Source organism: Podarcis erhardii (assembly GCF_964252035.2).
Source record: "Podarcis erhardii genome assembly, chromosome: 16".
Taxonomy (NCBI): domain Eukaryota; kingdom Metazoa; phylum Chordata; class Lepidosauria; order Squamata; family Lacertidae; genus Podarcis; species Podarcis erhardii.
Genome location: NC_138514.1, coordinates 31191494 through 31217895, shown reverse-complemented (window position 1 = coordinate 31217895; position 26402 = coordinate 31191494). Strand labels below are relative to the sequence as shown.

The window sequence follows — 26402 nt, the reverse complement described above, 5'->3', positions numbered from 1 at the left end:
AACTGTAGTTTGTTAAGGGCGCTGAGGGATGTTGAAAGACTTCTATTCCCCACACAGAGCTACAACTCCCAGAGTTCTCTGGGAAGGGTGATTGACTATTAAATTAACCTGCGATTTGTAGCTCTGTGAGGGGGAAGAGGAGGTCTCCTAAAAACTCTCAGCACCCTTAATCAATTCCCAGCATGCTTTGGGGGGGAGCCATGGCTGATAAAAGTGGTATGAGACTGCTTTAAATCCACAGTACAGATGTGACCAGGGTTGGTTACAGTTTGCACAGTTTCATACAATTGTAGGGTTCGGCTCCTACCCAGTGGTTCCAGAAAGCTGTGACAATGTCAAACCCCCAAAAAGCTTTGCTATAGAAAAGGCAAACACCCCAAAATACTTGAGTCAATCCAACTATGGGTGACCCCCAACCCTGTCTAACCAGCAGCTAGCCTCAGACCGCAGCAAAGTGATGAGCATTGCAAAAGAAAGCCAAAGATTGGGCCTTGATCTCCATGATCTTAAGCATATGCGGCGCCAGGGTGCAAAGATCTGCCCGGCGCCCCCCCCCCCAGGTTGCCCAGTCCCAGGCGTGCTGGAGGGCGGAGCCGGGCGGCCGCCTTAGCATCTTGCTGGCTCAGTTGCCCCAAAAATTGCGGCGCAGAGCCACCCCCAGCAGACAAGCTCGCCACAGCGCTCCAACCAATGGGTGGGCTCTTCCCCGGATTCAACTCTCGGGCCCCGGACTCTCGGCCTGGCGCCCCTGAGAGCCAGGTGCCCCGCACCCCTAGCACCTATGGGTAACAGACCCTGTTCCAAGCCCCGCACCCCTGAGACCCCCAGCCCAGCTGATTGGCTCCTGGGAGGGGCTGGGCTACGGTGCAGCTGGACGAGCAACCAATGAGACTGCCTCCAAGCTGCACCAATGACACTGTCCTTTGCCTCATTGGTGCCCTGCCTCCATATGCACTTCGTTCGTTAAGTAGGAGCTGCTGATTTTGCCTGCTAATCTGCTTGCTTTCTTTTGTTTCATTTTAAAATCTAGATTACTTTTTGTTCCCTTTTCTAAAACATGTAATGCAGGGTAAAATCAGATCACAAATCTGAGAGCCTTTGTCCAATAATAGATATTCTCTTTTTTCTCTTTTTAAAAAAAGAGCTGACTGACTAAGCTTCCGATAAAATATACACAAACTAAAAAAGGAATTTACAGAATAAATAGAATTAAATATGTAGTGTTCTGTGTTTTTGATGTTGTTGTTAAAGCTGAGATTTATGGGACAAATCTTGCTAATCGCCTCCACGTAGGCAGAGTATGGAGAGAAAGCAAAATTTGCCCCCAACCACAATGGAAAATGTGGACAAGTGTGCAAATTATGGCTAAAATTTCAGTTGAGGTTGAGGTCTCCAGTTGCTGATGTCTCTGTCAAGTTTCATTTCTTCCAGTTCTCTTTGGTTCTCGTGGGGAAACACAGCCCCAAATATGTCCTCGTGGTATCGCTTCTGCCTCTGTAAAAACAAATGAAATAAACCAGCAATCAGTATTATTTACCACAACATTTACTGGAGAGGGTCCCACACTTTTCAAGCAATTTCCCCATCACACACACACAAAAAACCATTGTTGTTTTTAAAGTGGATTTGTTGCACCAGGGTAAAATAGGGATTTATTTTAATTGCACTAAACTATGTTTTTGGTATACACTTAAGAACACCAGAAGAGTTCTGTTGGATCAGATCAGGGGCCCATGAACCCAGCATCCTGTTCTCACAGTGGCCGACCAGATGCTGCAATGGGAAACCCACGAGCAGGGCCTGAGCACTTGAACCCCTCTTTGACAAAATACTGACAGTCTGCAGGAGACACAAGCTAAGTGTACTGGAAGAAGCAAAGATCACCAGTGCTGAAGCAATGATTCTTCAACATCAACTTCGTTGGACTGGTCATGTTGTGTGAATGCCTGATTATCGTCTTCCAAAGCAACTACAGTGGTACCTCGGGTTAAGTACTTAATTCGTTCCGGAGGTCCGTTCTTAACCTGAAACTGTTCTTAACCTGAAGCACCACTTTAGCTAATGGGGCCTCCTGCTGCCACTGTGCCGCCGGAGCCCGATTTCTGTTCTCATCCTGAAGCAAAGTTCTTAACCTGAGGTACTATTTCTGGGTTAGCGGAGTCTGTAACCTGAAGCATATGTAACCCGAGGTACCACTGTACACTATTCCAAACTTTAAAATGGAAAGCGTAATGCTGGTGGTCAACCAAAGAGGTTGAAGCCTCTCTCAAGGCAAATCTAAAAAAAGTAGTATAAACACCGACAACTGGGAAACACTGGCCTGTGAGCGCTCCAGCTGGAGAACAGCCTTTACCAAAGGTGTCATGGGCTTTGAAGATGCTCGAACTCAGGATGAAAGGGAGAAACGTGCTAAGATGAAGGCACGCTTGGCAAACCCTCACTGTGATCAACTCCTCTCCGGAAACCTATGTCCCCACTGTGGAAGGACGTGTGGATCCAGAACTGGCCTCTACAGTCACTTTCTGTTAAGACCGTGTTCATGGAAGACAATCTTACTCGGCTACGAGTGATCGCCATAGATGAAGAAGAAAGAGATTTTCAGCGTACCTTCAGCTGAAAGCAGTAATCTTCGGCCTGCTGTTCCGTCAAGCCCAGATACTTGGCAAATAACTCCCTTAACGTCTTAGCAACTTCTCTGGCCATACGGACATCCCCACAGACGTAGAGGTGGCCCGCCTCTCTGTGCAAGAGCCTGCACACGTCGGACTCCAGCTTTTTCCTAAGAAGGTCTTGGACGTAAACCTGGAGCGAGAAGAACAAACCCATATGTTATTATTCAGCTCCATTGTTGTTGTTGTTTAGTCATTTAGTCGTGTCTGACTCTTCGTGACCCCCTGGACCAGAGCACGCCAGGCACTTCTGTCTTCCACTGCCTCCCGCAGTTTGGTCAAACTCATGCTGGTATCTTCGAGAACACTGTCCAACCATCTCATCCTCTGTCATCTCCTTCTCCTTGTGCCCTCCATCTTTCCCAACATCAGGGTCTTTTCCAGGGAGTCTTCTCTTCTCATGAGGTGGCCAAAGTATTGGAGCCTCAGCTTCACGATCTGTCCTTCCAGTGAACACTCAGGGCTGATTTCCTTCAGAATGGATAGGTTTGATCTTCTTGCAGTCCAGGGGACTCTCAAGAGACGTTTTAAATTAGGGCTGCAACATTTAACACAGTGTTGTCTACTTAGACTGGCAGCTGCTCTCCAAGGTCTCAGGCAGAAAGAAGGCTTTCCCATCGCCTGTGGCCCATTTTGGGGTGCAAAAGGGTCAGTTATTTAATTTGTTATAAATGTCCTGGACCGCTGGTCTTTAGCTGGTGGGTCTGGACCCTCTGGTGCAGCCCCCCCCAGACTCAGCCATCCAGATGTTTTTGGGACTACAGTTCCCATCATCCCTGACCACCGGTCCTGTTAGCTAGGGATGATGGGAGTTGTAGTCCCAAAACATCTGGAGGGCTGAGTTTGGGGATGCCTGCTCTAGTGATTTGTGGCCTGACCCAAGGTGGATCGCAACAGGAGCAAGACCGCCATGCAAATATGGAAAAGGTTAAGAAATGCATGTTTGGGTTAAAGGTGGGTCCTTCAAGATATGATGAGACTTACTTTGGGACAGCCAGGCTCTCTGGAGTAAGCTGTGTAGACCTCTTGAAGGATCCCTTTCCTTTTCATTTCTTCCATTTCGTCTTTGTAGAGGTGATCCAGGCTGGCGTGTCGGCAGCCGAATAACAGGATCATACTCCTCCCTTTGATCCCTAGAATCAGAAGCCTCCAAATCAGTTTTCAAGCATGGGTTGGGGGGCGTGCGAACAGATCTCCTTCTGTCCCAATTTAATTCATGCCTATTTGGGATGCCTAGTTCTCACCGAGGTGACTGGCCCTTTGTGCAATAGATGCACCCCCCCCCACACACATAGAAAATTAGTGTGTCAGGAACTAGAGTCCCTGAAATGCTAGCTTTCTAAGTTTGGTGTTTTGGGGCAGGTGAGCATTGTTTTTTTAAATTTATTTTGCAAGGAAGGGCCAGCAGAAGTTGAAGTTTCAGGGTGAAAATTCAGTGCCCATCCCTGAAGCATTATAAGAAGGAAACAGAGAAACGAGAAACATGATAGCAAAGAAAAAAGAAACAGAAAGGCAATGACTGTCATCTAAGGCACTTCTTGGTGTGCCTTCTTCAAGAGAGGCCCAGAGGGTGGCAACACCAAAATTGGCCTTTTCTGTGGTGGCTCCCTGTCTGTGGAATGTGCTACCCAGGGAAGCTCACCTGGCACCTTCATTAGACATCTTTAGGCACCAGACAAAAATATTTCTCTATAACCAGGCCTTTGGCATTTACCCATCTGTGGCCTTTTAGAAGTAGGTGGAGATGGTCTTAATGTATTTCCCCCCCCCCCCTCTTGGTTTTAATGTATCTATGTGGGGGTTTGTCTGTCTGTCTGGTTGTACGTGGCTTTGGGTTGCCTTGGGTAAATACAAAGCGATCAACAAATCTAATAAATAAATAAATATTTTTATTTATTTTTTAAGGGTTGAAATATTATTGCTTTCATTTATAAATTGCTTCTCATGAGCCTCCTGAAGTGATTTTACAATATAATGCATATAAAATAATGTACAAAAACTGTTGTAACATAACAAACAGCACATACATAAATTCAGTTCAAATCCAAGCCAGAGAGCAGAGGGGATAAAGATTTTTGGAAGCCACGTGGAAAGGGGAAACCCTCTTAGCTGAAAAGACAACAAAGATGGTGCCCGTCTGATATGCAGTGGCTATGAGTTCCAAAGGGTAAGTGCCACCACACAAAAGGCCAAATTCTGACATTGTGAGTAACAGGCCTCCTGATAGGAAAGTATATGCAGGAGGCCCATAGCTGCAGAACACAGTGATTGGCTGAGTATATTAAGGATGAGACGATCTTTCAGGTTTCCTGGTCCCAAGCTGTTTAGGGATTTATACACTAAAACTTGGATCTTGAAGTGTGCCTGTTTCTCATTTGCTAGCATACTGGGAACTGTAGCTCTGTGGGAGGTTATACAGTTCCCATAATTCTTTGGGGGGAAGTCACGTGCTTTATGTGGCCGTTAAAGGGGTGGTATGTATGCAGGCCTAACAGCTGGTGACAAATGTCCCCTTTCACCTTTCTTTTCCAAATCATAGAGGCGCTGTTGCCAGAAGCTTCTGAACGGGGCGATTCCTGTGCCTGGCCCAATCAGGATGCACGGTTCGCGTGGGTCTTTTGGAAGCCGGAAGCCATCAGCACTAGACAGAAAACAACAACTGAGTAATGCTATAGCCAAATGATAATGCATATATTAATATTGTGCAGCTTGAAGCAACTGGATGCGTAACAACTGACTCCTTTTGGAATAAAAACATTGTCAAGGTCCATGTTTAATTAAAGCTTTACTTGCAGAACTTTCTCCAAAACAGAACAAAAAATGGTAAATAATACATCCAAGTAATTCTGTACAAGGTCTTGTGCAGTCCAGCAGAGGCTCTGCTTTCTATAAAATATGAAATACTCCAAACAGATCTAAAACCACAAGTTTCTCTCTTTACAGCCTCCATTTTGCCTGAGGAAGTGCTCCGGGAGAACTTCATTGACATCCATCTGCCACGGAGCCTGGGAACAAATGCTAAACACAGCTCCCTTTCAAAATGGAGATTTGCAACCAAATACCTTTTCTATCTGATCTAAGGTTAAACACTCAGGTGTTAGCTAGCAGAAAGCAACCATGGTTAATTATCAACTCATCAAGGAGCTCAGAAACCACTTAGTATACTCCAGTGCAATTTCCCCACTTCAAAGCCTTCAGTAATACACATTTAGGCAGTCTGCATTTCAGTGTCAATTAAACAATTATACTTAACAAACGAGCCCCTGGTTCAAATGGTGAAGCCAGCAGATCAGTCAGAAGCTCACTCTGCATTAACTTGGAGCAGGGCCTTTAGTGTGGCTGCCCCATTCTGTGGAATAGCATTGCCACCTACTTTGTAGCATCTAACCAAGCTTTTCCTCTTCCACCATTCCTTTGGCTGATTAACATTCCACAGCCTTTTAAATGTGTTTGTGGGAGTGGGGGTTATTGTTTTGTTGTCTCTTTTTTAACTATTAATTTGTGGTTTATCTTGTGAACCACCCTGAGATCTTTTGATGAAGGGTGGTATATAAATCTAATAAATCTGATAAATTAAAATAAATAAATTGTATGGGGGTGGCGTTGGTTGGTTTCGGCCAGCAAAAGCATAAAATCAAGTTAATGTGCTTTATGCAAAATCAGGATAGGGCTGACCTGGAAGATGTGGCACTGCAGGCATCCCACATGTCATTTTGAAGCTGTGAGTTCACCAACATTTTCTTACAGCCCAGTTCTTGGGTGTGTCATTACCTGCGTACAAAACAGGGGATGGTCTCCTCTAGGTCGACAGTGTTCAGCCAAGTGCTGCAGACTCCGTGATGCACCGGACCTTCTCCATCTGAGTGGAGGAATGGGGGGAAATGTCAATTAAATCATTACCCCCATGAGAGGCTAATGTCAGATTTAAAACTCAGCCAGATGGGTAAAGAAAAAGCGCTTTATATGCGTTGTCTATGCATTACAACACTGTGACACCAGATGGCACTGTGGAGTTCCATTTTTGCCACCCCGATTTCTCATACAAAGTTTACAACGCGTTTAAATGAAACGCTTCTTGGATGTGTCTGGATCCAGCCTAAGTCAATACCGGGTGTCAGCATTGTTGGGCATTTCCCAAAGCACACAAGCTAGCAAGGAGCTCACTGAGCCCCGTGGCCCTGCTGCTCTCCCACCTCGAAGCCTCCGCTGGTTCCCCACCCTCTCCGAACCAGAGATAGAGAAATAATAAGTGTCCAATTTGCCCATCTCACTTTTTCAACTCTCTACATTTCCACATTCACCTGTGATTTATTTGGTCTTTTGAAAAGTCCCCGTGTCCACTTTTTAGTGCAAATTTCCCTTAATAGACACATTTGTGTATGTGTTATTTTCCCCAATATATGTATTTTTATGCACACTTTATCCTAGGACAGGCACTTCTGTACAGGCAACTTGGTTGGAGAACTGCATTGCAAAATTCAGAGATCCAGGAATTTCAAATGATGGCTGCGCTTTAGTTCAGGAAGTGCAAAACGAGGTAGACCTGCCTTTAAATGCAAGCTGAATCTCTCTCTCTCCCTCTCCTGCCCTGCCTCCCTAATTGCTATGCCCAATGCCAAATGTGAGGGACAAACACAGTGTTGCCATGTTGCCATCACACTGTTTTGAAGCTGTTGGGAAGGAGTCACCCAGTGGGGCCAGCTGCCCATTGAGACTGGCAGGGCAGAAGACAGGGAGCCCAACAGCAGGTGGCACCAGAGCCAAGGACAGCCAGAGACTACTCATTGTAGTCCCCATCCTCTTCCCTGCTGAGTTCTACAAGGGGCAACACTGGGACTAAGGAGAGGAGGAAGCTGCCATCTGGGACCACTTCCTGGACTGGTTGTAAGTGGGAAGGCAAGTCGGTGGGCTGGGCTGAGAGCAGAGGTCTGTGGGGCAGTGCCTGACTAGTCCCAATGGACCAGCTTCTGCTGAATTTCCCATTCTGCGGCATCGCACTCCAAGAAGCCCTCTTACCTCTGGTCCTGTAGGTGACCACGGCGATCGTCAGGTGGAGTTCTCCAGGCTCCTGGTCCTGCGAGGAACTGATGGAGTAATACCTGGGTTTCAGCAAAGGCAACTGTGACAGCAAGAAAGAGGTTGAGACCTCGGCCGACGGAAACTCCTGCAACACCTCCAGGAAGGTGGGGCCATTGTAAAACTTCCACTTGTTGTACTCCTCCAAGTTCTGAAATGCAAAACATGCAAAAAGCCCATCAGAGAGCCAGCCAGCTGTAAATCACAGTTGGAGTTAACCCTACTATAGGCATTTTCCTCCACATCCTTCTGCATCACAAAATTTGGAGGAACGTGGATTTCAAAGGATGGCTGCAATTTGTGAAGTGCGAATCAGGCAGGCTCACATTTAAATGTGAACTTTTAACATGTAGCAAGCTCAGGACCGCAATACTTCAAGGACTGTCTCTCCCCATAGGAACCAACCAAGATCCTGAGATCATCTTCTGAGACCCTTCTTTGTGTGCCTCTTCCTCAAGAGGTCCAGAGGGTGACAACACGAGAACAGGGCCTTTTCTGCAGTGGAATGCTCTCCCCAAGGAAGTTCGCCTGATGCCTTCATTATACACCTTTAGGCACCAGGCAAATACGTTCTTCTTTAAGCAGGCCTTGGGTTGATTGTCATCTAATGCCCTTTTAAAACGTGTTGGGGGAGTGTTATTGGGTTGTTTTGGTTTTGATTATGTATTTCATGTTTTTATATTGTAATTTTATCCTGTGAACTGCCCTGAGACCTGTGGGTATAGGGCGGCACACAAATTTAATCAATAATAATAATGTGTGCTGTATCGCCATTGCTACGTTGAAGTTATTTCATATTTATGTATTGTATGATGTTGCGGTGTCATGCATTTATAAACACATATTTTTTGAAAAGTGAACAGAATCGATTTTCTCCTTATCCCCATGGGCAACAACGCAGTAGCAACATTAGCAAATGAACAACAGGCCCACTCCAGAAAACTCTATGATTCAGCAGGCTTCTTCTTCATTTTTTAAAGGGAATGTCAATTTTATCATGGCAAAACTCACATGAGATAAGAGGTCCAGCCTCTCCTTCTCGCTCTCTTCTTTTGCCAGCTGAGAAAGGATCCGCAGCAACTGTTGGGAAGGCGGAGTCGTGATATCCAGGAAATGAGTCAAGGCTTGGGAGAGGGTGCAGGCTGGGAACTTGCTGTCCGCCGTCCAGTAGCCACCTGGAATCGAAGAGGAAACGAGTTGGGGGGAGAAATCTTCAGATCTCCAAAAGAGGAAGTCAGCTGGGGATGAGGTTTTGCGCAAAGGAGACGCAGAGCAAGAAATAGGTGTGGCCGTTTTCCTGCCCTAAAAGTGTTTTTTTTCCAGACTTTGGTTGAACTCAGCAACCAGTGCCAGTTAGAGGTACCATTAAGGAAAGGCTTTGGGGGCAGATGTCCAGGGCAGAACGGAGTAGGAACCCCTCCCATTGCCACCACCGCCAAACATAGCAGGGCTGGCTTCCTGCATTCTGAAGAATTTGATGTACTAATATGCATTTACCAGCTGAAGAGAAAGTCCCCTGTAAGGCCAGTAAACTCAGAGTCTAAAGTTACTCAAACTGTACCACTAATTCCCATCAATTTCAGCCCTAAGAGAAAAGGATGGAGCCCTGCTGAGCTTAGAGAGGGCAGCCTTGTAGTATTTCACCCAGTAATAAAAACAGGAGTTGACATAGCTACACAAGCACTCAAGTGGATAAGTAGACAGTGGAACCTTGGTTCTCAAAAGCCTTGGTACTCAAACATTTTGGCTTCGGAATGCCGAAAACCCGGAAGTAAGTGTTCCAGTTTTCAGAAGCCGAACATCCGATGCAGCTGTTGGCTATTGTTTCCAGGGCGCCTGTGCCAATCGAAAGCAGCGTCTTGGTTTTTGAACGATTTGGAAGTCGAACGGACTTCTGGAATGGTTTACATTCAAGAACCAAGGTACCACTATATTCATATGCACTCCCCAAAAATATTTTTATTCTCTGCAGGGCCTCTCCAGATGGGTTGCTTTTTACGGTGGCTGCAGGGGTGGGCGTGTTGCAGCTGTATTCTGCAATATGTCATTGATGCAATAGTAGTGGACATTTAGTAGAACATCCACATATAATTCCACTTCATTAGCTGTGCATGATGCTTCCCCAGTGTTACCACACTACTGTTGCCTGGAGAGCAATCTTAAGCTACAGTTCCACAACAGTGTGGCAACAAACATACAAGCAACAGAATGTTTGGGGTATGAAAAGTTACACAATTCAAGCAGTAAGCTACAGGATGTGCACCAATCCGAATAGAAGCAGGATGTCCACCCCAAAACCTTTGCAGACACGAATGGTGTTAAAAGTGGGTTGTTTACAACCGCCCAGGTACTCTAATGAGCGCCAGTAATTATGAATGCACAATGCAAAAGATGTCTGGAGGGACTCTGAGATTTGCTTTGGTTTCAGGTTTCCGGGTTTCAAATTGTACAAGTCCTGACTTACGATCGCTGCGCCTTTCCAGTCTAATGATCTCATCCGGCGGAGGAGCATCTGTGATTCGGGCGATGATGCCATCCACGAGAACTTTGCAGTTGCCAGGGACGATCCCGAGATGATCTCCAGGGAGATACTTGACTTCCTGATTTCTCTCACAGGAAAGCTTAATTAAGATAGTCGCTCGACTGAAACAGCAAGCGAAAACAGACTCATCAAACCGTCACAGGATTTCCTTGTTGACACTTTGGGACAGGATACATTTCTGGTGTCTAATGGGGAGAAGTATTGTCTCTTACTTAAATTCCCTGAAAGCCTCTTGACCATTTATGGAAAACCTTGCCAAATTGCAGGGGGTTTTTCCCCAATCAGTTAAAGGGAAATTTAGAGACGTGCCGATCAGCACACAGTAAACTTCAGCACGTGTGAGTATCTTTCTACCTGTTGGTCAAATGACTCCAGTCCAAATAACCCCCAAAGTCCAGATTAGTGTTTTTTTAAAGAAAAGGGGGGGGGGGAAGAACCATGCCTAGGATGGGTTAAAAGAGGGATATTCAGAATATGACTTGAATACCTGGACTTTGAACTTTGCAGGTTCTGCCGAAACTTTAGTTTCATTGGAATGATGTTCTTCCCATGGACGTCACCAAGTGCTGTGAAGGGGGAAACATTTGCTAAGTTGGAGAATGGAACGTTCTGCATGATGTGCTTACACAGGAGATTGCTTACAGCTCCAATGATATCTTCCTATACAGTGGTGCCCCGCAAGACGAACGCCTCGCAAGACGGAAAACCCGCTAGACGAAAGGGTTTTCCGTTTTGGAGGCGCTTCGCAAAACGAATTTCCCTATGGGCTTGCTTCGCAAGACGACAGCCCATAGGGAAATCTCCGGGACAGTGGGGAAGCGCAGCTCGTCTTCCCCGCTGTCCTCGGACCTCCTCCGAAGCCTGGCGGCGGGGCGGGGACACCTCCTCCCGCCGCCGGGCTTCGGAAGGATGCCCCGATGCCGGGCGGCGAGGCGGGAACGCCTCCCCCCGCCGCCCGGCATCGGAACGATGTCCCAAAGCCGAGCGGCGGGGCGGGAAAGTCTCCCCCCGCCCCCCGGCATCGGAACGATGTCCCAAAGCCGGGCGGCGGGGCGGGAACGCCTCCCCCCGCCGCCCGGCATCGGAACGATGTCCCGAAGCCGAGCGGCGGGGCGGGAAAGTCTCCCCCCGCCGCCCGGCTTCGGGGCATCGTCCCGATGCCGGGCGGCGGGGCGAGAAAGCCTCCCCCCGCCGCCTGGCATCGGAACGATGTCCCGAAGCCGGGCGGCGGGGCCGCGAAGCCTGGGCGCGCTGGCAACTCTCCGCAAGGAGCGCTCCCGCTCCTTGCGGAGAGGTCCGCGAAGCCTGTCCTGGACCTCTTCTGAAGGCAGGCGGGGGGCAAAAGTCTTTGTCCCCCCTGCTTGCCTTCCCAGGGGCTTTTAAATCGCCCGGAAAGAAGAGGTCGGGGGAAGGCGGTTTCCATAGGAACGCATTAATTGATTTTCAATGCATTCCTATGGAAAACCGTGCATCGCAAGACGAAAAACTCGCAAGACGAAGAGACTTGCGGAACGAATTAATTTCGTCTTGCGAGGCACCACTGTACACTTACACATGTAAGGCTGTCATCACAGATCCCCCCCACTGGAGGGCTGCATCGCAATCCTTGATTTCCACAAAGTCAGGAGAGGGGAGAGAAACAAAAGAGAAGGCAGGTTGCAGAACAGCAGCAGCCATGGCATGGGAGCAGATGGGAGAGACACTGAGAGGGCAAAAGTGGAGCTTTAAAACAGGGGTCAGCAAACTTACCACCCCTCGGGCCGGTGTCTCCAGCACTGATCGCATGGTGGGCCCGAGGGCAGGGAAGCGTGTGCCCATACGCATGTGCACATGCTATTTCCGGTGCACTTCCGGGTCAGAGGAGCACGGGAAATAGCTTGTGTGCATGTGCACGGGCCTCCTCCGGCTCGGATGTGCACCAGGAATAACGCTTGTGCATGCGCAAATAACAGTTGTGCATGCACACAAGCTGTTTCCGGTGCTCCTCTGACCAGGAAGTGGGCAGCTGCACAGCGCAGTGCCGGTAATAGTGGGCGGTGGGGGTCTCCGCGGGCTGGATAAACGAGTCCCTCGGGCCTTATCCGGCCCGCGGGCCTTACTTTGGGGACCCCTGGCTTAAAACAACAGCAGAAGTTTGAGTGAAGCAAAAATGGAGGAAGCTGAGAGGAAAATGGTGGATTTAAACAACAGCAGAGGTTTAAGTACTATTAAATATTTGAAGGTGTGTATAATGATGATAATGATAATGATAATGATAATGATGATGATAATAATAATAATAATAATAATAATACAGTATATTGCACACACACACAAAAGTATTTGAGAGGCAAGGTGGGAGGAAATTATACCTTTCCCCAAGTCCAGAAGCTGAGAGTCATACACAGTCCTAAAATTCTCTGGATCCCAGGTTGAATTACATGTATATGCTTTCGGAACCAAGATCTTGTGCTTTTCACGGATAGCAAACATTTTGCAGGCAATCTTTTAAAAAACAGGAAAGAGAAGAAGATAGACTGAAGTTATGGAGGGCTATCATCTTGAGTTAGCATGGACTGTAAGTAAATAAATTCACTTCAACTGATTATGTTAAAACATGTTTGTTTGTTTGTTTGTTTGTTTAAATCAGTTCAGGTTAAATGTAAAGATGATGCAAAACGGTGCCATTTTTGTTCTTCTCTAGAACTGAGACAAAACATGGGGGCAGGCAGCGAGCAGCAAAGAGGGGAAGAATTTTCAATGACCATTTCATAAGCACTGAAAACTCAGCGAGTTCTTGCAGATAGCTGCAAAGGCAACACAATTATCTTCCTGTCCGGGAAGGATTGCCTGGAATAGGCTCTGTTACTCCTGTATTCACATAGCTGCCAACATTTCACAATAAACAAGGATGGTCCTGTGTCTGAGAGAGTGAGGCTAAGGCTGGAGTTTTGTGTGTGCCACATGCGGTGGACCACACAATCCAAACTCAAAGCGTTCCACAAGTAAAAAGCAGAACCCAAACAACCAGGCAGCTGACAAAAAAACCATGAAGGCATACCGCACACTGCACATGGCAAGCTAAACACATAAGACACCTACATGTGCAAGAGGAAATTGGTCCCATTTTACAGTTGATGAATACTGAGGCACAGCAATCAGCTTTTAGCCCAGCAGCTGCCAGCCAATTCACAGCCAGAACTCCAAGCAATTGTAAGTGGGTGTCTCTGAGCATGTGCAAATTGCTCACACCCAGCCCTGAGCCACTGCAGCCTTCCCACTCCTCTCAACCTCAGGGATGGGAAAACAATGCCTTTCTGGGTGCTATCAACCTACACCTCCCATTATCCCTGACCATTGGCTGTCCTGGCCAGGGCTGATGGGAGCTGGAGGCCAATAATCTGGAGGGCCAAAGAGTGGTGTTAACTCTCCTTGATAGTCTGCACTAATTTGCACAGTTTGGTCAGTTGCAGGTGCATTCAAGAGCAGAGATGATTACTGAAGAAACCGGTGACTGAGGCTGGGAGATAACAGCTTGTATCCAATGCTCATCCTACCCAGAGTAGACCCATCGAAAGGAATAGACCAGCCTAACTTGGCCTATTAATTTCGATGGGTCTACTCTGAGGAAAACGTAGTTGGATATAACCCAATTAAATGTACAGTGGTACCTTGGGTTACATACACTTCAGGTTACAGACTCTGCTAACCCAGAAATAGTGCCTCAGGTTAAGAACTTTGCTTCAGGATGAGAACAGAAATCGTGCTTCGGCGGCACGGTGGCTGCAGGAGGCCCCATTAGCTAAAGTGGTGCTTCAGGTTAAGAACAGTTTCAGGTTAACAACAGACCTCAGGAATGAATTAAGTACTTAACCCGAGGTACTACTGTACCAGGCATGCCAACTCTGTGGGGCCAAGGTGTGTTTGGCCCCCTCAATATCTGTTGGGAAGGGGTCGTCCCCCCTCAACTTTGGCTGCTATTGCAGACCTCTAAACTCCTAATTTCAGCCCCCCACCCCCAGATTCCCGGAACAGGGGTCAGGAAACACCCCAGTTCATGGCATTGCCCATTTCCCTACAACATTTGGACCCAATGTCTTTCCGAATCCTTCCGCTCTCCGCTCCTGAATCTGGTGGCTGTTGGTACAGATGTCAAGGCAATAAACAACTATTCTACTTTAAAAGACAACTGAAGACGGCCCTGTTTAGGGAAGTTTTTAATGTCTGGTGCTGTATTGTTTTTAATATTCAGGTGGAAGCCGCCCAGAGTGGCTGAGGAAACCCAGCCAGATGGGTGGGGTATAAATAAATAAATTATTATTATTATTATTATTATTATTATTATTATTATTATTATACCTTGAAGGTATTGAGTGCCCACATCCGGAAAGCTTCTTCCTGTCCATTGAGCTCATCTCCTTCGCCCATCGGGGTGAGAGGTGATGCCCCCAGCTGCCGGAGCTTTTGGTAAACAGTGCGGGCAAAGGCACAGAACTCTGGATACATGCTTGAACCCAAGCCAAAGACGGCGTATCTGTTCCAAGGGGAGAGCTGCGTTAGCTGTCGCTCTTGATATCATCAAAAAGAAACACCGGGTGATGTGCAGAATGGTTTTGGGAGCATCTGAGCATATATGGGGCCCTGATCACCTCTCTGGGTGAGAGAGACTTGCATATGGGTGAGACAGACGTATAATAGACAGAGGTGGGAAAACACTTTTGGCCTAAGGGTCACGTTCCATTTTGGGTGACCTTCCTGAGGTCACATGTCAGTGGTGGGCGGGACCACAGGCAAAAGCGGGTGGAGCCATGAATGTAAATTTTAGCTGCTTTCTATATCCACACCCTTGTCTGTCCTCCATCCAGACAAGGAAGGGACATTGTCAAAGTTCAAGGAGCCAGCCCAGCAGGAACACCCAGCTATCACACCACTTGTATGATTAACAGGGTTTTCAACTAACTAAAGAAAGCTTGATTAATTGTATATTTTAGTTGATTACTCAAATAACGAATTAAATGTGCATAGGTTTGACATTCTTTCACACAAAAAGCAACAACTTTTGTTTTTGGATGATCTACAGACATCAAGACAGCTTGGATCTAACACACAGCACAGTGTTAAGAGGACAAGTCACTGTGAACCACAGAATCATGCGCTCCCTCCATCTCCCCCAGCAACGTCCAAACCAAAGTGTCACTGATCTTATGGTTTGTTGGGAAATGCCAACGTCAAACCATTGTTTCATAAGAGTGCTTATTTCAGCAAACCATAGTTAAACCCACAGTTTCGACTTTGGACATAACGTTAAACTGTGTTTAATCTAAAATGTAAGCAGAGGCATTTGATCACCTTATTACAGCCATACCAGAAGAAGAGAAGGGAGGGGGATTTAGTGTTACATAAAAGTGAGGCAAAGTGCAAACCACGGTTTAGTGTTCCATGCAAGCAATTTTTTTTAATGATTTACCAACCTTATATAATTGGGGACACTCTTTTAATCAATCAAAAGTGGGTTTTTTTAAATGTATTCAACTATCAGGTTAATAAAAGTTGCAACCTTAATAACTAAAAATATTTCCTTAAAATGAACAGTACAGGAGCAGCAAGCAAAATGAGTGTCGCTGAGTGACAGAGACCCTGATCTGAAACTTTTGACAGCTGCTGCCACTCCGTGTTGACAATACTAGTCTAGATGGGCCAGTGGTCTCACTCAGAATAAGGCAGCTTCCTACACTCCTCATAGGAACAGACGGCAAAGCATGATCTCAGACCAGAAAGGCCAGAAGTTCAGAAACCTGACAGTATTGTTAAGGGCAAGATGAGAGCTGCACACCCCCAGCCAAAAAACAGTTAGTTACCTGAATCTGTTGCTCAGTTGTTTCATAGACAGCAGCGTGTTCTGCAGCGTCTGTGGCAAAAACAAAACAGGAGACACCATTTGCATTGCATTGATAACCTCACTCACACTGGAAATTCATTTTGCCTCATGGCCATGGAAAGTTACTTTTCCGTTGCTGGGTGCGTCTCCATTTCCAAAAGTGCTGGTGACCACCAGGAGGAGGGCTTCCTTCTCCAGATCCCTTGAATCGTAGTCATCCATGCAGATAACCTAGAAAAGCAAGTTGGATTTATAAGCAGCTGGGGGGAGGTTGGAGAAAAGGGACAAGGTTTTGTGGAGGGAATGATGATAATAATAATAATAATAATAATAATAATAATAATAATAATAATATAATTTATTATTTATACCCCGCCCATCTGGCTGGGTTTCCCCAGCCACTCTGGGCGGCTTCCAACCAAATATTAAAAACAATACAGCGCCAGACATTAAAAACTTCCCTAAACAGGGCCGCCTTCAGTTGTCTTTTAAAAGTAAAATAGTTATTTATTGCCTTGACATCTGATGGGAGGGCGTTCCACATGGCAGGTGCCACTACCAAAAAGGCCCTCTGCCTGGTTCCCTGTAACTTGGCTTCTCGCAGAGAGGGAACCGCCAGAAGGCCCTCAGTGCTGGACCTCAGTGTCTGGGCAGAACGATGAGGGTGGAGACGCTCCTTCAGGTATACAGGACCGAGTGAAAGCTATAGTCAGCCATACCAAGCTGGGAGAGCTCCGTTGGGAGAGCAGGACAAGCTTAATCTCAGGTGACAGAGGTAGGTTCACCTTTAAATGCAAACTGAATCACATTTCTCCTGCACCCATAGTTGCTGGGAACCCCCAGGAGGGGAAAGTGCTCTTGTGGTTAAATCCTGCTTGCTGGTTTCCCACAGTTCAGCCACTGTGAGAACAGGATGCTGGACTAGATGGGCCATTGGTCAAACCCAGCAGGGCCCTTTCTTACATTCTGATGTAGTTATAACGTTACTCTCCCCTCACAGGGAAAATATATTACAGGTCATAGAACTGTAAAGTTGGAAGGGACCACAAGGGCCATCTAGTCGAACCCCTCCTGGAATGCAGAGATATTTTGCCCAGCGTGGGGCTCAAACCCATGACCTTGAGATTGAGAGTCTCATGCTCTGCTGACTGAGCTATCCCAAGAAGCCTCTTACCCGGGTGTTGAAAGCACAGTTGAAGAGGTCACCAAGGTTCCGCGCCAGCGTTTCTGATCTTCCTGTTTCCGTCGCGTACAGGACAGTTGCTTTGATCCTACTCGCTGTGGCTCTCCGCATGAGCGACGATGCAAAAAGCACAGCCCTGGGAAATGAGGAGCGATAGATTACTTGTCGATTTAATTCATTAATAATTAATAGCTCTAATTAATAAATAATATTATAATGAATAACGTCAATAGGATTTCTGTGCCATCTTTCATTTCAAGAAGTTTCATGAGTCAATACAGTCGTACCTTGTTTTTTTTGAACAGCCTAGTTCTTGAACGTTTTGGCTCCCGAACAATCGGAACCCGGAAGTGACTGTTCCAGTTTTTGAACGTTCTTCTGGAAGCCAAACATCCGACGGGGCTTCTGCAGCTTCCAATTGGCTACAGGAGCTTCCTGCAGCCAATCAGAAGCCATGCTTTGGAAGTTGAACGTTTTGGAAGTCGAAAGGACTTCTGGAAAGGGTTCTGTTCAACTTCCAAGGTACGACTGTAAAAGCCAACCACAACACAGCAAGAATCAAGCCCATTCTAAAAACGCAACTGCCCATAATTACAACACACAGCAAAACAACTGCATTAAAAGCACCCGTAATTAAAAGATATATTATAAAGAAACCCAGGGTGGTGTCCAATGCTAGTATTACTTGGAGCAGACCCATTAAAAATAATGAACATGAAGAACTTGGGGCTGTTACTTTCAATGGGTCTACTCTGAGTTGGATGCAAGCCCATTAAAGCGTTATAGTTGAAATAACCATCAAAGCAGGAGAGTCAGGTGATCAGGAAAACACTAGTCTAAATAGGTGTGTTTTCAAGAGCTAGTGGAATGCCAATACGGATGGGGCTTTCTGCGTTTCAGCAAGGGAGATATTCCACAACACTGATGCTACCACTGGGGGGAAAAACGCCTCTGTGTAATCATGGCATAACATAATAGATGAGAAAAGGCTGTTAACCCTTAAGGGACAATTTCAAGGCCTACCCTGCCTTCCATTCTGGCATGTCCTTAGTTTTAAACCTTAGACTTGGAGCAGAAAGCCTTTCAAAAAGGGGAGTGTAAAGTTAGCTACACATCCATCCCACTTTGAATGTGCAGACAGTGGACATAACTGGGTGTGCAGGATGGCAGCGAAGCTTGTTCCTGTGACTCCCGAAACACGTTCTTTCAATGCATCGGGGTGGGGCTGGGGCTCTCCAAAACTACCTACACACCACAGACATGGCAACAACTTTTCTCCTGGAAACATACCTGGCCCAGATGCGGAATCTTATCTCTCTTTTCCGTGGCTTACGCCCTTCGTCTTTCCAGATGTGCGTTTTCCATGCTTCTACCTTAAGTGGGGATAAAGTTGGATATTTTAAGAGGAGGTTGGGCTGGCTTTCTTTCCACAGAAGGTGACAAATAAACTTTAAAAATATGAACCAACAACAACAACTCTGGTGGGAGACCTCCGTCCATTTTGGCCAAGCCCTACCTATCATATAGGACATCAGGTGTGGGGCAGATGAAACAGGAGAGGTCAGTGATTGGATCTATCCTAGCATCCTAGAATCAGAGAACTGTAGAGTTGGGAGGGACCCCAAGGGACCCCTGCAATGAAGGAATCATAGCTAAAGAATCTCTGACTGATGGCTGTCCAACCTCTGTTCAAAAACCTCCAGTGAAGGAGCGTCAACCACCTTCTGAAGGAGCCCATTCTGCTGTCGAACAGCTCTTACAGCCAGAAAGCTATCCCCAATATTTAGTCATAATCTTCCTTACTGTAATTTAAATCTATGGGTTCGGGTCCAACCAGATGCCCCTATGGGAAACCCCCAAGTAAGGCCCCACCCCAGGCCGCTTAGACTTGAGATTGTTTTGCTCACCTGGTAATAATAGAAAGGGGACAGGATGTAGTTCAGCATCTCCTGGTGGAACACAGGTGTAATGCTGCCTGAGATGGGAGGCACCAGCCAAACCCAGTCAGCTGGGCACCCTCCTCGAATCCGGTACTCGTTCTGCATGTATTTCATGAACGACTCGGCAGCAGAATGGTGGTCCATGATGGTGACATTTTGTTTCTGGAAGAAACACACAAGCTCTCACTAGTCACTTCTAAGAGAGGGACGTCAGAGAATTCCCGTGAAAGTGGGAAACAGGAGCGGAAATTGCTGAAGTTTGCCTATTCATCCCATTTCTGGAATGGAAATCAATCTTGCAAATACCATCAGTATTATTCACTGCTGTTGCTTCCAGTCTGCCAATGATATGTAACTGATTACACATACACACACCCAATATACATTGCATTTCTATTGCACTGAAACAAATGGGATAGAATAATGAAACGACAATGTAATGTACGTCAATAATTACATAAATTACATCATTGTTTGCATAAATGACATAGGTAAAAGGACCCCTGACCATTAGGTCCAGTCATGGCCGACTTTGGGGTTGCGGCGCTCATCTCGCTTTATTGGCCGAGGGAGCTGGCGTACAGCTTCCGAGTCACGTGGCCAGCATGACTAAGCCACTTCTGGCAAACCAGAGCAGTGCACGGAAACACCGTTTACCTTCCCGCCGGAGCGGTACCTATTTATCTACTTGCACTTTGACATGCTTTTGAACTGCTAGGTTGGCAGGAGCAGGGACTGAACAATGGGAGCTCACCCCATTGCAGGGATTCAAACCGCCGACCTTCTGATCGGCAAGTCTTAGGCTCTGTGGTTTAACCCACAGCGCCACCTGTGTCCTTTCATAAATGACATAGCTGCGGCTAAATTACATAGCTTATGTAATGACACAACTTATGCAATTAATTTATGTAAATTGTGTAACTTATGTAATCATGAACAACTTTATGAGGAGGGAGATGAATTGCAGCAGAGCGGAAGCAGTGCAGCGTGAGACTAATACAGGGCAGAGCAGAAAACAAGGGCTTATTCCTACTTCCAAACAACCTGCTTATTGAGCATTCATCCTGATTTGTTTGCCCATACAGTCTGCAGACTTTAGGTAGGGTTGCCATATTTCAAAAAGTGAAAATCCGGACACAAGAGTTGTTGAGCTTTTTTCGCAAAATGAATCCAGACGTATTTCAGCCCTACTTTAGGCAATGTTGGCTCCTCCTTGTTGAACGTTCATCTGGATTTGCTTGCAGGGAGATGTTATGGACCAGTGAGGCAGCTGAGAGCCGACTCAGCACAGGTACCAGGTAGGCACAAACACCACCTCCTCAAATCTGCTGACCTTGCACAACTGCCTGTAAAGGTATCTGTTGCTGAAGACTGAATCTGGGACCATTGACATGCAAGGCAGATGTTCTGCACCTGAGCCACAACCCTTCCCTAAATAGGTTGCTGCCTTAGACTTGGCCAGACCAGTTGTCCATTTTGCCTAGTATAACCTGATCTGATTGGCTGGGCTCTCCAAGGTCTCAGGAATAGTGCACCCCCATCTCTGGCTCTTTTGAAGATGGAGATTGTCTGAGATTGAACCTCGGACCTTCTGTGTGCAAAGCCTGGACTCTACCCACTGAGCTACAGCCGTTCCCCTCCTCTCCCCCCGCTCCCACTCACCTGAAAGCTATGCAGCACGGCCACATTTACTTCTATCACAGCTTTGTCTTTCCACAGGGAAGAGAGCTTGTTTGTTTCCAGGCCCATCCGCCTCCCTACATCCTACGAAGAAGGAAGAGATGAAGAAAGAACAATGCTACCTTCTGGACTTCAAGGACCCTCAACAACACACCAGAGGAGTGGCCTTGTCAGTAGACCATCTAAGATGGCACCCACCCCTTCGCCAAGATGGCACCCACCAGATGCTTTAGACAACAACTTTCACAATTCTCAACGATTGGTTTTGCTGGCAGAGGCTGATGGTAGTTGGATTCTGGAGGCCACCAAGCTGGTATGAACTACCACCACCCAGTTACAGAAATGCTGTAGTGCTACAGAATATCCGCTAACATTCCAACTGCTGAAGGGGAGGGGCTGCTCTTTCCTCCAGTGCAAACTGAACAAGAGGAGTCCTTAGCAACTTCCACACAGTAGCCCTCTATAGGACGACCAGTAGAGATGGAGGAGAAATTTGGTTCAGGTCTCACTGGAAGCCAAATTGATCAAATGCACAACGTGCATCTAACAATGTTAAACAATGTGCAAACCAAAACGCAGCTATCCTTCCGAATCTGCACTTATCCAAATTTTATGACACAGTTCGCCAAACAAACGATGTTTACAAGAATGCGTCCATCAGCCAAGGTGGTGTCTTTCAGCCTCTGTGCCGAGTGCAGCCAAGACTCGCCACTGCAGAGGGACAGGCTCGTCTCAGACTTCCTCAAGTGGGAATGGACCTCTGGATTGTTGAGAGTGACGTGGGTAAGTTCCTCATCAATGGCACCTGGGCAGGCTGCCTGGAGTCAACATCCACCTGACCACTGGTGGTAGTCCTGAGAGCCCCACCATCTCCACCACAGCCCACTACCTAAGCCCCCTGGGTAGCACAGAGAAATGAAATGGACAGAGGGTGGTCATGTACAGAAGCAGCCTGAGACTGTGTGGGAAAGGCCTTGGAGAGGAGGAGTTCTAGTGGGCCCTAAGAAGGTGAGGACCTTCAGTCCTGGCAACTGCATCATCGAGGCAAGACATACTGAGAAAAGTTGGTGAGCCCACTAGGCCTGAGCTGTGGTTGTTTCCTTGAACAAAGCATTACAGTGGTACCTTGGGTTGCAGACGCTTCAGGTTACAGACGCTTCAGGTTACAGACTCCGCTAACCCAGAAATAGTACCTTGGGTTAAGAACTTTGCTTCAGGATGAGAACAGAAATCGTGCTCTGGTGGTGCAGCAGCAGCAGGAGGCCCCATTAGCTAAAGTGGTGCTTCAGGTTAAGAACAGTTTCAGGTTAAGAATGGACCTCCAGAACAAATTAAGTTCTTAACCCGAGGTACCACGGTACCTTTGCTGGCCTCGGATGAATTATTGCTTTGTTGACTCCAGCCCTGACAATAATGCACTCTCTATTGATCAGGGTGCATGTGCTTAACAGCATTTCATTCTGAAGCGGAAGCAGATAGGTCCCTGTATCCAAAGAATATCCAATTTAAAAAGCAAAAAAAAAAAAAAACAACAACAACAACAACAAAAAACAGCAAGCATTTGGGGGTGGGGGATGAGGCATGAGAAAGGGAAGGAGGAATATAAGTCAGTCAGATATCAGTTAGGAATGTGCTGCTACTCAAACCACTTTATTATTATTATTTTAAAACGAGAGTACCTGAAGGATATTGTAGCGCTGTGCATCGCAGAAGTCTCGTACTCCGATCTCGGTCCCCATGTACCAACCATTGAAAGGGCAAGCTGTGAACTCCAGTCCTCCACACTCAAGGAGCATGTTTGAGACGGCAGGAACGGCGTACCATTTCAGGTCCAGTTCTTTAAACCATTCGTATCTGGGGGGGGGAGGGAGGGGAACCACATGAAATTCCACCACTCCATATGGCTGCTCAGAAGTGAGTGCTGTGGTTTATGCAGCCAACACAGCACCATCCATTGGGATGGCCCGTAACTCAGTGGTAGAGCACGACAAACCCACTTCCGACCTAGGGGCTTCCCGCCACCAACACTCCCACGGTGGCTGGCTCCCAGCCCCACGTGTACAGGGGGAATCCTCTGCCGCGTCATCCCTTGGCCAGCCTATTGGCTGGCTCAGGGGGCGTGGCTTGTCGCATTTAAGGCAAGCGTGGCAGAGGAGCTTCCTCTTTGCCGCTGATCAGCTGGGGAATTTCCCACCCACCCTCCCTTCAAGGTTTCTCCTTTGACCTTGCTATGGACTTCGGTTGGTCACCATTAAGGGGCCTGGTAGGAATTTTTCCACTTGGCAAATTGGCACCGGCCATTGGGTTTTTCCGCCTTCCTCATAGCAAATCGTCACAACTTCCATGGTTTGGCGGTGAGGCATTGGTCGGGGTATTGTTATGTAGATGAATGGGGGGAAGGAGCGCCATCACCTCCCCCGGTTGTGAAGGGTAGTCCGGTAAAGGACTCGGGGGGCGTGGCCCCGTCTGAAGCCTATGGAGCCCAGTGCCCAAGGCATGCCCCTGAGCGGTGACCCCGGGGGAGTGCCTAGTTGATGTGCATCAGCAGGGCTCCCCCTGCTGGTGTTAACCCTTCCCGGCCTCTCAGGCAGACAGTCTGAAGCTGGATAGTTGATTAGGACCAATGCCTAAGCCAATACCGCTCATCATCTGTAACCAATAAAGTTGTGGCCAATTTTTGCCCATTAACCTTAATTATTGTGTCTCGTGTCTTTATTTCTACTGGTGGGAGGCAGGAACTCGCCACGCAAAGGTCCCAGATCCAACCTCTGGCATTTCCAGAGGAAAGAAACCCTTGCCTGAAAACCTGGAGGAATTGCTTCCAGCCAGGGTAGACAATAAGGAGCTAGATGTATATTGGCTCAATATAAGGGTGATTCCTCTGCATCCATGTGCAAAAGGGAGGTGACAGCAAGCTCAGGAGAGCCCCAAGACTTGCAGCAGAAGAAAATATATTTGGGAAGACATGTCAATCCGAGGGTGTTTCCATTGCTTATTAAACTTTCCTTCTGAATTGTTTGTGGGGAGGTTACATGATGCTGAGTTAAATCAAAGGTCAACTGACATTTTTGTGTGCATTTTCTCCTCACCTTATTTATTCCCAAAAGTCTGATATTTCAGGGAAGTGGGTTTCTTGCACAAGACCTCCCAACCAACTCTATTGGGGCATCCTGAAATTGCGGGATTCCTCCCCCCAAATGGAAACAGCCTGAAGCACCGTTATTCGATGTAATTTTGCTCTGGCAAAAGCCAACAGATCAAACCCCCTGGCACACGAAGCCCCAAATAATAGCCTCTCTTCAACAACGGCCTGCCCGCCCGTCAAGAGCAGGTCCCGGCCGCTGTCATCTGAAGCCAAGGCACTTACGTGGGATGTTCCATAGATACTTCAAGGACAAGCTCTGGCGGCAGCTCAAACAGTTCCGGGTCTTGGCCATCGGCTTGGAGGATCAGTGGAACCACATCAAAGCGGCCATACTTGGGCTTCCAACCAAGCTGGATGCACAGCTGAGAGACACGAAAGAAAGGAGGTGAGCTGGGTTTGTTTCCCCCTCTTCTGGCCAAAGCAAAAAGAGAGAAACTTAACTCCTTGGATGCTCCTGAAGAGCCAGCAGTGCCTGATGCAAAATGGGAGTGGTGGGGTGGAACGCAGGGAGGCCAACAGTAGGTGGCGCCAGAGCCAATGACCAGCAAAGCAGACTCCAGTTTAACAATAGCAATTTATGGCTTATTACCCCAGCCACTCTGGGCAGCTTCCCATAAAATATAAAGGGACAAAACAAAACATCAGACATTAAAAACTTTCCTATACAGGGCTGCCTTCAGATGTCAGATAGTTGCTTATCGGTTTGACATCTGATGGGAGGGCATTCCCCGGGGTGGGTGCCGCTACCAAGAAGACCCTCTGCCTGATTTCCCGTAACCTCGCTTTTCGCAGTGAGGGAACCGCCAGAAGGCCCTCAGTACTGGATCTCAGTGGAGGCAGAAGACAGCCATCAGTAGCCATTAATAGGAAGAACAACAGCATCAAGAGTCTTGATAGCACAAGGATGGAAGAATGAGGAAATCCCAACGAAAGAACAGTGGCAAGAAAAATTGATGAGCTATACAGAACTGGCTAAATTGACATACAAACTGAGGGCCAAGGACAACTGTGACTTTAAGGAAGAATGGGAACTTTTTACAAATTATCTAAAAAGACAACAAAATGAACTGGACTCCTTGGCAGGTTTTGAATAAACATACACAAATTTATTGGTTGATAACATGATAGATAGACAACACAAGGATATGTATAATTTTATAACATGCAGAGAATAATATGTGCAAAGAAATCAGAGAGAGGAGCTGAAGGAAGTCCTTGGGGGGGAGGGATGGAAGTGGGGGGGGAAGGGGGGAAATAATGTATGTGATTATATGATTTGATAATTTGATATGTTGAAATTGCTTAATAATTTTATTTTTTTTAAGTAGCCATTAATAGGAAGTGACTGGCTGCTGCAAGCTGTCTTCCAAGATCACGGCCAGCTTTGTCAAAAGGCTAATAGACAGCTATTGTTTCGATATTTTGGTGGTGTCTAGTTTCTCCCCGCATACCTGTGTGAACTCCACATTGGCTGGGTCGCCCACAATGGAGCCATCTGGCATTGGGTACCCAGCGTATCGGATGAGTTGGCTGTTCCATATCCGGAAGTCATGCATCCCATCCGTCCTCTGGGGAAAGACAGTGATGGCAGATCTGTTGCAAGAGACAGAGTGAATGCCAACCAGCTCCTTAATTTCTTAAGGACCCAAGCGGGATGAAAGGAAAAAAGAGCTCATACCTTATATTCCCTCCGTTGGTGGAATACTCCAAATGGCGGCAGATGTGCTGAAACATCTCCTTGGCAGTTGTACAGCTGCGGGCATCAAAGACCTAAAAGGCAACAACATTTGGGAACAATGACCAAAGTCAATTAGCTTTCCAACACAATTCAGAAGGCAATGAAAGGAAGATGGTGGCAACCTTAGAGGAGACAAAGAAGAAGAAGAAGAGTTTGGATTTGATATCCCGCTTTATACCCGAAGGAGTCTCAAAGAGGCTAACGTTCTCCTTTCCCTTCCTGCCCCACAACAAACACTCTGTGAGGTGAGTGAGGCTGAGAGACTTCAAAGAAGTGTGACTGGCCCAAGGTCACCCAGCAGCTGCATGTGGAGGAGCGGGGAAGCGAACCCGGTTCACCAGATTATGAGTCCACTGCTCTTAACCAATATACTACAATGGCTCTCATGACCTATAAGGCCACGTCTGTGCATTTAAAAGCGCTCTTATAGGTCATGCCCTCCAACATCTGGGTGATACAAATTGAGATGCTCTTTTTTCCCATTCTGAGCTCTTACAGGAACCAGCTGACTCATGCCTGAGCGCTGGACCAAAAAACAGGACATTTCAGGGTCTAATCTGAAGCCAGGATGA

General features: G+C 47.1%; 1 protein-coding gene across 1 annotated transcript in view; it reads right to left on the bottom strand.

Annotated features, from left to right (window-relative positions):
• Window positions 1–1159: 1159 nt before the first annotated feature.
• Window positions 1160–26402, bottom strand: part of NOS2 (nitric oxide synthase 2) — a 36064-nt gene continuing 10821 nt past the window's right edge. Inside the window, exons 7-27 of the mRNA XM_081843678.1 lie at window positions 25771–25862; window positions 25544–25685; window positions 24315–24454; window positions 22627–22801; window positions 20930–21031; window positions 19235–19429; window positions 18618–18700; window positions 17319–17463; window positions 16271–16375; window positions 16125–16174; window positions 14626–14800; window positions 12639–12771; window positions 10775–10853; window positions 10210–10388; window positions 8757–8920; window positions 7686–7896; window positions 6441–6528; window positions 5189–5310; window positions 3654–3802; window positions 2608–2802; window positions 1160–1494 (exon numbers count right to left, since the gene is read on the bottom strand). Coding sequence (XP_081699804.1) covers window positions 1366–1494; window positions 2608–2802; window positions 3654–3802; window positions 5189–5310; window positions 6441–6528; window positions 7686–7896; window positions 8757–8920; window positions 10210–10388; window positions 10775–10853; window positions 12639–12771; window positions 14626–14800; window positions 16125–16174; window positions 16271–16375; window positions 17319–17463; window positions 18618–18700; window positions 19235–19429; window positions 20930–21031; window positions 22627–22801; window positions 24315–24454; window positions 25544–25685; window positions 25771–25862 — 2853 coding nt within the window. The 3' untranslated portion in view covers window positions 1160–1365. The remainder of the gene's footprint in view (window positions 1495–2607; window positions 2803–3653; window positions 3803–5188; window positions 5311–6440; window positions 6529–7685; window positions 7897–8756; window positions 8921–10209; window positions 10389–10774; window positions 10854–12638; window positions 12772–14625; window positions 14801–16124; window positions 16175–16270; window positions 16376–17318; window positions 17464–18617; window positions 18701–19234; window positions 19430–20929; window positions 21032–22626; window positions 22802–24314; window positions 24455–25543; window positions 25686–25770; window positions 25863–26402) is intronic.